Source organism: Bombus vancouverensis, chromosome 8 (assembly GCF_051014615.1).
Source record: "Bombus vancouverensis nearcticus chromosome 8, iyBomVanc1_principal, whole genome shotgun sequence".
Lineage (NCBI taxonomy): Eukaryota > Metazoa > Arthropoda > Insecta > Hymenoptera > Apidae > Bombus > Bombus vancouverensis.
This window is the reverse complement of record NC_134918.1, coordinates 8,590,189-8,600,738: the sequence shown is the minus strand read 5'-3', so window position 1 is coordinate 8,600,738 and position 10,550 is coordinate 8,590,189. Positions and strand designations below refer to the sequence as shown.

Sequence of the window (10,550 nt, the reverse complement as noted above, 5' to 3'; positions counted from 1 at the left end):
AAGTTTTATGCGTCAGTAGAATAGAAGTATCTTTATCAATAAGATAATCGTACTCCATATCTTTCCCTTTTTTCCTTTCATATCACCAGTAAAATGGTCAAACTGCTCGTCGCGTGTACTAGAAGCGTATCAGACAATTCTTCTGTTCAGGCAATATGTTTATAGCACGATATATGTATATACATATAAAAATAAAGGGAAACGGACGAAAGGGACAGGTGTGCATCTAATAGAGTGCACCGATACCGAAAGAAAAATATACCTCGATTAATTATTCGTATTTACTGTATTATCATCGCGACAACTTCAATTAATTTAACCACTGAATCAAGGACGTGCACATACTATATCGCATTGTAGTGCATAACAATTTGTATGAATCTTTTTAACAATTTCTAACAATAAATGTTTTGTATAAAAGACTCAGTTTTGTTTGTAACAAAGGTTGCTATATATACAAGAAATGGTCCATTTCATTTTATCAACAAATATGTTTGTACATATGTTTATCAACCATACTGCGAAAGATCGCAGTCATTTTTTGCTTACTGACAATTACGAGGCTTACATGCTACGTGTGTGATTATTTGTCACCTCGTGCAAACGCATTTTTCTATTGCATTTATGTATATCTTCCTAGAAGCCCAAAGAAATAGGGCGTTTTAGAAGTCACGTAAGATTCTATGAATATTACAAAAAAGTAGACACTACAGGTTTGTCACCGAATCACATGCACAGAGTAGATAGCAACTATTCTAATTTACATTCTCTGTTATCTGCTTTATGCATATGTACAATTATTGTAATATCAATGATTCTTAAAATCCCTGCCTTCGTACAAGCAATCATCGAAGAGAAGTGCTCGCTAAGAACGTATTTAATATCTTCTGATTCGAACTTAAAACCTTAACAGGGTGGAACAATGCGTGACAAGTAGATCAATTTATGTTGCTTACAAATGTAATATCTACAATATTCTGCTTCGGCATTGCGAGATCCTAAAAATTCTTAACAACAGCATCTCACGAAATATATATCTTCCCATGTAAAAGTATAATTACATATGGAAAAAGTATAATTGTTTATGGAATATGTTCAGTTTAAATACATACATCTGAATACTATTGTTTCTTCAACTATTAAAAATGCAAACGTACTCTTCGTATAAAAGTTATTTCATTCGATGATGAATTAAACGATGGATTCAAAGAAATAGATTAAACAAAATTTGGACAGTTTTCTTCGACAATAAAACCTTCATACAAAAGTTTATTCGTATTTCTAACAACTGAAGGTATGGTAACGTGCGTACATTTAAACTGGACATATTGTATAGCTCTTCGGTCCTTATTCATAATACCATAATTCTATTGGTTCTTTTCTATGCAGAGTTCTTAAGACACGTAATTATCGAATTGACTACATCGCCTAACAATTGTCCATTTTCTGCTCAACTATTTCACATCTTAAAACTTATTTAATACATAAATACACGTTGTACGTTTATAATTGAGCAATTTCTTGGTCCTTCACTGCGCGGGTCCGTTGTAAATGATGATTATTTCGTGATATGATTATACGAACTCAAGATGCACCGAATCCGCGTTTTCGATGTACTTGTGTTTCTCGTTCTCGAAAAAGTTCACCAGGTGCTTGACGAATTTCTCGTGATATTCCTCGACTTGTTCTCTCGTTGGTTCTTCTATCTTTGGTAACTCCATCGGACTGCCGACTGAGAAAAAAAATTAATTAGCATTAAAGAAGCTTGGAATTTCCTCAATGAGAAAATAAAAATTTTCAAACGTATTCCAAACACCAACGTCTCCTCCGTAAAATTATATTACTTGAAAGGTTATAGTATTATAGAGCAAGATATTTCTCAGCTTTGAATACTTGCCAACGACAGTAATTGGCTTCCGTCGAGGGATAAGACCGAAAGTGTACTGGAAGAATCCTCGACCAACCAGTAGAATCGGCGCTATACCGATTTTCTTACGAATGTACTCCTGTAGTCTCTTCATGTATGAGCCATTTGGCCAGGTCAATTGATCGTATACGTCCGTTTCTCCGAATGAACAGACAGGAACCAGAGGGTTTCTGAAATATACGAATTCCATGAGTTTCAACGATATTTTAATTGTCATACCGTGGTTAACCCTCAAACGCTCAGTCATAGTGCTTATCGTTGTACCGCGGTATTCTATGCGTTTAGAGAGAATTTAAAGTTGCAAAAATGTGCAGCGTCACACAATATACAAAAATATACAAAATACCAAGAATATAACATACGGTGGATGAAATAAATCTCTATATAGTTGTTTGATTAGATTTATAAAAATAGGAATTTGCATAAAAATCGGCAGTTTAACGATCAAAAAATTGGATTCGTGATACACAATTGTACAGTGGATTTTATTGAGTCTTTATCGTAGTCTTCTACTTTATGCGATTAAGTTCGTTAATGACAGTTATCACGCGAACCATAGAATATAAAGTAAAATTATCTATTTTAATCCACAGATGTCAGCTGAGGGTTAATTTCATTGTGAATTAGCGATTCGTTTCGTCGAGACTCAATTAATTTATGCATACTGATAAAAATTTTAATAAGTTAAAGGTTAAAGGCGAGTATACTTTATGCGGGGGGAATTACATTTGCGTAGGGTTTCAACATTCAGACAAACAAGGTTTCTATTGTTTCATTTTCTCATGAGCTTATGATTCGAATCAACGAAAACAATGATAATTCTAACCCATTTTTCAGCGCGAGCTTTACGAAGCCTTTCCTCCTTTTTATTAGGATGCGATAAGTGCCCGGCTTACATTCGAATGCTTCTGCCGCTCCACCGACGATCAGAACTGTCGCCTTTCCGGTGTATGGTGGCGGAGGTCTCGTTGATAGTTGCTGTGTCAAGATTTCTGAACTGCTTCCAAGAGCGCCTACATTTTAATTAAACCATAGTAAATCATTGGTGGCGAAGTATAAAATTATAAAAATATAAAATTGCAGAAGCCGGATAAATTCAAAAAGAAATCTACTACATTTCGTGGAATGACGATTTAAGAAATGTTTCTGGAGATAAAGAAAGAATATCGGTGTTACATATTATTGCTTGCTACAGTGATTTAATACTTTGTTATTTAACAAATAACAGAAATTATCCGGCATATGCGTATATTAATATTTGTATACTAGGTACATCATAAAAACAGTCTAAAACATTTCAATTATGAAGTGTCGTTCATCTTACGTCTTTTTGTTACATGAGATATGTAACTGCAACAGCTATTTATATATGATGGTCAAATAAAAAGTAATAAATGATACGTACAGTTGACGCGACAATACTCGCGGAAAAGCGGCGCTTTAAAGTGTTGGTTCAGTACGACGACTCTAAATTCGACACCCGGGAAAAGTTCTCTACAGCCGATGATATCTGTTCCGAATGCGCCATAAACTCCTGACGATAGGACCCCATGCGGAAAACTACAGAATAAATACAACTTGTTCGGATCCAAGTCAGTGGTTTTCACTAATTTTATAGGAAAGTAGTTACAGAAGTGTCGGCTCCACGCGCAGCTTCTCATCCACTGCAGGACTTTTCGCCTGTAGTACAGAAATCCAACTCGTTAAGTCCCATCTCCGTCGATGATTATATAAATAAACGGGTTCAATATTCAAATGAAATTTTCGCCGCATATAGTTCGCTCGGAACAGCATATATTATGGATAAAACTTATTAACATGTATCTCCAATGTAAATGACGTTTTATCTAATTGAAGAAGTAAAACGCTAATCATTCCATGTAACTGAATCGAATCAATTTCTTGTATGATTCTTATTCAACGTGCGTATCAAATCGCGTTTCACTCCTTATTTATTCGTTTATATAAGGCGAAGCTATATTATCGATTAGTAATCTAAATCAAATTTATCAAATGATAAGATTTTAATATAAATTTTTTTAAAAGATGTCGCAGATATGTAATGGTATTTCTAACCAACTTAAATTCTTCTTTGGTTCTTTCTACATGTTCATCGGCAAGCTTTGCAGTAATGTAACTCTTAACAAGTTATTATATTACGTTAGTTTCCGTATTTATTCCTTTACTTCTACATTTAAAAATGTAGTTCCTTTTGTTCATTTTGTAACATAGGGCTGAAGCTTGCAAATAAAATAAATAAATAAATGTTTCGAACTTACCGTATTTTGCCTACATCGAACTTGTTCCAATCGTAATACATCCAGACGAAGTAAAGCAATATGAAGTAGCGCATGGTTTGGGTGAAGAAAAGAAAATAGGCGGTGAGAATATATCCCGCGAAATTTCCAAATGCGAAAATTAGGATCCAAAGCGCGGCTGAGAGCGTTTCTAATCTTCGATTTAATGGAACGTTTAACGGAGCGAATTTCACTCCCAGAATCTCCATCGTTTTTCTCTCAGTTCCTCCTCTTATTACAGTAGCATCAATTCAGCGATTCTCCTTTGGGCCTGCTAATAATAAACCAATTCGTAATATTGTTATTATAAATCGTCATATCAAGTTATTATCAAATTGTACAACAAATACGAGCTAAGTGGAAACGAAAGAATTGGAGTGATAACAAGTAAAAACGAACGATGATTAAAAATTTGAAGGAGAATCGTATTCGTAAAATTAATTGGAACATTGGATTACACGTATGTATATCCAAATGTTAAGATAACCATCATTATCGCCAACGAATGATCAAAAGTCTAAAATAAGCGGGACAAAGACATCAAGCTCTACATTTCATCATTGATATCATTAATAACAAAATCTTTAATTCGGATAAGCTGTTCTCTAGACATCGAAGTGAACCAAAAAACCTGTTTGTTTTGAAACACTTAATGAAATTTAATGTGTCAGGTGGTTGTCACAATACTCTAAAAATAGAAATTCAGTACACGATGGACATAAGTAATATTAACGTATTTGTCCTGCATAGAGTCACATTTAGAAAGTCATTGACCTCGAGTTCCTGTGGCAAGCCAGCATCATCATCAAATTTTACGCCCGAAACCATTCTCCTCCGGCTGTGCCGTAGCCGATGTGGGTTCTAACGGTACTCAAACGAGTAAACTTCACGCTAGACACGAGAAAAATTACGGGGATACGTGCCCTGGTCGAGATAACCGCACATCACTCGCGTGCCCTTCGAGCAATGCAATTGGATTATTTATAAAAGCTATGCACGAGAAAAGAAATAGAATCGACTCATTGGAGTGGAGTAAGTATGTCTCCTTCCATTGTTTCGAAGTAGGTCGATTCTATAGTGTGATTTATACAACTCAAACAAATCGTATCTTTAGTTTCACTGAAGTTAAATAAGAATGTTCGGGAGGGTGGAGATAAATGATATAGGGAACCTATTTCTTGTTTATAATTTCAATTTTTTCGTAAATGTAAAATGAATTATCAAGTTATTTGGAATATTCTGCAAAAACAAAAATATGGGAAATAGAAGCTATTGATTGTCTAAAGCCGATTAGTTTAAAAAATATTTCGACTTTAGTCTTATTAATGTTAGCTTATGAAAGTTAAGGAGCATGGAAACAAAAGAGACTTCCTGCGGTTGCACGAATCGTTCGCTATAGTTAGAGCATCCTTTTTTACTTTCTAAATGTTCTGATTACTTTATAGAACGTGAAAGCAATTGAAGTTCATTTAAAGTTTGGATTGTAAGGAATCGAGCATAAGATCAATCATAATAATACCGATTACAAAATGTGAGATAGCTTCTGGTTAATTTTCAATGGCAAATATAAATGATAGGATAGCCTTCGCATAATTTTAACTAACTAAACACACTCAGAAGTAAGAATATCTTATTCTATCTCGAAGCACCGTATTAAAACACAGCTAATTAAATCTGTTCTCATAACTTGTTTCTCCATACCATTACAAAATCGACGTATTATTCATTTATAGCACTGCCATTATGTAATTCGTATTAAATTATACATTTATTATTATGTAATGGCATATGTTATAATGTAGCCATTATCATACTTTCAATATTCTCGTTTTTCATCGATTAGAATTACTCATATTTTCTTTGACGAAGGCAGTTAAGTAGTTTTATTGGAATATAAATATTACGAATAAATATATATAAATATTATCGTGCTCCTAATGTGTTCTTTCACGATAGATTTTTCTTTAATAGCGAACGCAATATACAGACGAATATAAATAGGTAACTGAAAAGTTAAACATTGTCCCAGATTTCTACAAGTATCTTGCTTTCCTTGAAGGAATCTAATATTTAAAGTTTTCTATAATACAAATAACATTATAATATGAAATTTTTAGTTTGGTCTTCATCACGCAGAACAGACGATGCAAGCACCTAAAGAACGAAGTTCGTCAGAATTAATTAAACTTCAAGGATATATGATAGATATGTCACGTGCAGTCTAATAATGCTAATCGACAAATAATTTTGCTTCTCTATACAAAAAAGTGATATATGAACTAGTCAGGAGACACACATTTCAATTTCATAACTTACAAAGTCAGAAAAATGACGATGTTATAAATGTTAGTCTTTAAAATTCACGTTGGAGTTTCGGTGCGCTACTCAGCTTCCGTGGTTTATACATTTTCTAACAAGTTCTGGTTAGTAACTACGTTTCTGGGCAATGGAATTGGAAAATAGACAAAAATAGAATCAATCAGTTTGGTTTCGTGACTTCTCAGAGACTCATACGTGTTTTCTTCCGGAAATCATTATACCGATACGAAAGAATCTACATAATATATGAAAACTCTTTCTTTTGGAGCGCATGGAATTACCACGATCAGATTACGTTCAATCTTTGATCGATCTTAACATATTAATGTTCACCGACTAAGGGTCGTTAATTATCGATTTTCGCTTTAATGTTAATGGCAATTGGCGTCGCTTAAAAATTATATTTAATCCAATTATGATCACCTGACGATTCATCACTGATGATGATATAGCTGAATTAGTTTTCTCAATACCGTGAATAGTAGTATAGTAATAACCAGCATTGAACAAATTGAACCGGTGTCTAACTCCGTTGTGTTGAGAGCAAAATGCGTGACCTGTTGGTAAGATGAATGATTTAGAGCAGCGATTCGTAACCTTTTCTTTGTCACGGATCCTCCTTAAATAATCCCAGCACTTAACTCAAAATTGAAATCCTTAATGTGCCAAGGTATGTAGCTATATTTAAGACGCTCATCGACTGTCCATTAACAATTCTCAAATTTGGAGGTGAGAAGCCCATTATAAATAAATGCAGGAATGGAATATAACCACGTCAAAAGTGCAAAGAGTCTTGGAATTGCCGATGCCGATGTCGATACCGATATCGAAGCTGCGACGCGACGCTTTAGTTCCTAGCAAGGACGACTCTATGTGTACGTGTGAGTGGATCGTGAGGTCAACGAAAAAACGGAAGATATCTTCGATTGGCGTGTGAGAAGAACATACGTGTTGAACTATCCCTTTCTATTTTGTTATATTATTTTCAAATCTTCTCTGTGCATTTCTTACATTTCTTACATAAGTAAATACAAATACCAAATATTATTTATTCGGATAATATAAAACGTTGCGTGTCTAAGGATTTCGTGGAATTGAGAATCACTGAATTACAGAATATCAAGAATTATATAAGAATACATTGTTATAGACCTTTGTTTATTTCTTTCTCACATACGATTAGATTATAGAACGATGATCATTGAAAATGATTCGATGAGGTTTCTTTTTTTACTGTCGTGATGTTGTGACAAATATGTAATTTATAGCCATCGCGAACTAATTTTCTTAGACCATTTCGTCATATTTTTTTATAAATATCCGTCTCATCTTAGAGTTTCTATATCTTTAGATCGGTGCTATTATAATAATTTTCAGATCATCAATTCAAGAGATAAAAGTTTCTACTTAAAACTCCAATACTTTTGTTTACGCGCTCAGGTATCTTGTCAGGAATTAAATGAAACGAGGGCAATGGTCTTCCAAATATTTTCATGCCACTCGTATATTCGATCAAACGTCAACATTCGCTCGTGCAATCGTTACTCGTCTGAAATTCAAATAGAGCTTAACTTTCAAGGATTGTTGGTCAAGCGATATTTATTTGTTCGAAGAGAAATTGGAAGAACTCATTACTCAGACTCGTTTCCTACTTCTTAAAGAACGATCAACACGTTCACAACTTGTCTAGAGTCCAGTTGATTGACTGTACGATTTATCGAACAAAGAATAGAGCTGAGATAATGAAGAACATATCGAATAGAGAATGGAATTGTACAAAAAGAAGTGGAGGTATTTACCAGTATAATCACTGGGTCGTGTATCTAAGAAATTAACAAGATTTCCTCAGGTATTTTGTCTCAAAAGTTTCCTGAATTTTAAAATGCATATAAATGCGGGGAGAAACAACTAATTTTTAATGAGGTGTATTGGCATCGCTGGATGATTGTTAGATAATTGTTAGACATATATTAGATATTTCACAACAGTAGATAGTTCCTAAATTGTTAAATTCGAAGAAATTGTCAAGTATTTGTCTATGTGTAGATTAAGAGACATACAGAAAGCAAAGCAATTAAAATAATTTGACAAAATGTATAATTACACGAAGAAAGTACATTAGAAATCATACTTAAATGACATAAATTTGCATCAACGATATGAATATTGTATAAGATGGTGAATTAAATTTTCCGGAAAGAACAACTTTAAGAGAGAGGAATTTTGTTTACAGATATTCTTTGTTTTGACAAGTGGGTGCAAAGAATTTTATAGAATTCTCGTGCAGTAATTTTCTTGATGCTCAACTATCCTTTATACCTATCCACACGGCAATGAGGAAGTAATCAGAATCATTAACAAACGACGACGTGAAATCTCCAACAAATGACTCGACCTAGTCTCATGCTAGTTCGCTTGAAAAGTTGCTGCACTCATCAAAAGCACTTCTGTCGACGTTAAAATTAATCAAAAGCATCCACTGTCCATTTTAAATTTTCCTCCACTAATCAACTTCAGAACATTATCACCATTCTCTGATACAATCAGAATGTATTACATTACAAAAGTCTCGTAGCTCATCATTCATGCCCACTTATATACTTCACATACAATTCAAAAAATTAACGGAGTTGAAAGAAGACTCTCAACAGACCTAATTAATCATTGATACATTGATACTGAAAAGTATCAACTTCAGATTCTAACTTTTCTCCAATAACTAATTTTTCAACACCATCGCCATTCATTAAAATAAAGGTAATATACATTCGTCAAATACAAAACTCGCCATGGAATTTTGTATTACTCATAAATTAAACATCTCGTATATGACACGCTCATTGGAAATGTAGAAAATTCATCAATCATTCTTCCAAGATCCACACGACAATAGGAAACTGTGAATGACACCGTGTTACTCAAAGGATTCTATCATAAATTTCCAGACTCTTATGACAACATACACCGATGTATTTGGATATTTAGAAGCATCCTGATTCTACTCTATTAAACTTCAAAATCACTCGCAGTTTTTTTTTTAAATAAAAACCTCTGTATCGATCACTCTCGCTCTGTGTCAATCGTATCTTTTCTGAAGCTTTTCGCTATTGAAACAGAAAAAAATCAATAAATCTGAAAGAAGACGTAAAATCCTCCGTCTCACTGAATCACAAAAATAGACAGCCAAAAGACGTACGTGAGTGTCGTTTCCTACTAAGATCTAGCAGTGACCGCCAAATAGCCTCTTTCTATTTGCGGAGCCGGTGATTTCCTGTATTGGCACAGTCTTGTCGCACTCTGATTTCGTTTGACAGTGTTCGTTTTGTGTCGAAACTTTCACAACGGGAGCACAGTTAAGATGAGCTGAGCAGGACGAATGTAAGAAGGTGAATGCACGCGACGAAATGCTCGGCTCGGCGTCACGTTGTTCACTGGCTGAGCGCCGCGAGTGTAAACGCACGCCCCTCGGTAGCCACGCAGGCATCCTAGCAGTGGAATCAATGACGAGAAAGGAGAAGGGTCTGTCGTTCTTTCTCTCTAGGAACGCGCTATTGAGAGTTGATGCTGTCTCGTCTGATGCGGTTTGGTACTGACCTTCTCTGGATCGATAATCCGTGGATCTAGCTGAAGGGACGACTGGACGGTGCAGGTAGGTAGGAAAGGTGAATAATGGGCGTCTACAACAAACTATGGATTTCAACGTGTTAGGAGAAGAATTAGATTTAGCTTTCATATTTATGATATGTGGGCCAAGGATGTTCATGCATTTGTGAGAAATTTTGAATGGGAGAGTGCACATAATGTTTATATACATGATAGATAAAAATGTAAGAAGTATTAAAAGTGTAATACTTATGATGATAATTCGTAGGTGAAGCAATTTCCTGCAAGATGTGGACATCTATGCGTGGGTGAATTTTTCGAAGAAGAAATACAAAGCTGTCGTTCAATGTTATACTCCAATGTTTCAAATTATTTTAAATTAAAGCACTAATTTCCTACTTGTG

General features: G+C 34.5%; 1 protein-coding gene and 1 long non-coding RNA gene across 7 annotated transcripts; one reads left to right on the top strand and one right to left on the bottom strand.

Moving 5' to 3' along the window:
- Positions 1–267: 267 nt before the first annotated feature.
- On the bottom strand, positions 268–10,528 carry LOC117162703 (diacylglycerol O-acyltransferase 2-like). Of its 6 annotated transcripts, none has more exons than XM_076620454.1 (6): positions 10,396–10,528; positions 4,207–4,498; positions 3,333–3,607; positions 2,754–2,940; positions 1,898–2,097; positions 268–1,732 (listed from the first exon to the last, which is right to left on the bottom strand). In XM_076620454.1, exons 2-6 carry the CDS (start codon positions 4,431–4,433, stop codon positions 1,575–1,577), a joined length of 1,047 nt encoding a protein of 348 aa, XP_076476569.1. In that variant the 5' UTR covers positions 4,434–4,498; positions 10,396–10,528; the 3' UTR covers positions 268–1,574. The 6 variants fall into 6 exon arrangements, with proteins under 6 accessions (XP_076476569.1, XP_076476570.1, XP_076476568.1 ...); XM_076620455.1 differs by having other exon boundaries at positions 4,207–4,495; positions 10,396–10,494; XM_076620453.1 differs by lacking the exon at positions 10,396–10,528 and adding an exon at positions 9,740–9,878 and having other exon boundaries at positions 4,207–4,495.
- Positions 10,057–10,544, top strand: LOC117162709 (uncharacterized). The gene is made up of 2 exons (XR_004465295.2): positions 10,057–10,192; positions 10,415–10,544. It is a non-coding gene; the product is annotated as an uncharacterized LOC117162709 (long non-coding RNA).
- Positions 10,545–10,550: the final 6 nt, after the last annotated feature.

Coding starts and splice junctions, on each gene's coding strand:
- LOC117162703 (XM_076620454.1), bottom strand. CDS start 4,433: ATGGAGATTCTGGGAGTGAAATTCGCTCCGTTAAACGTTCCATTAAAT. Junction 3,608..4,206: donor TTCGATGTAGGCAAAATACG/GTAAGTTCGAAA, acceptor TCTGTACTACAG/GCGAAAAGTCCTGCAGTGGA. Junction 1,733..1,897: donor GAAGCCAATTACTGTCGTTG/GCAAGTATTCAA, acceptor TTTTTTTCTCAG/TCGGCAGTCCGATGGAGTTA.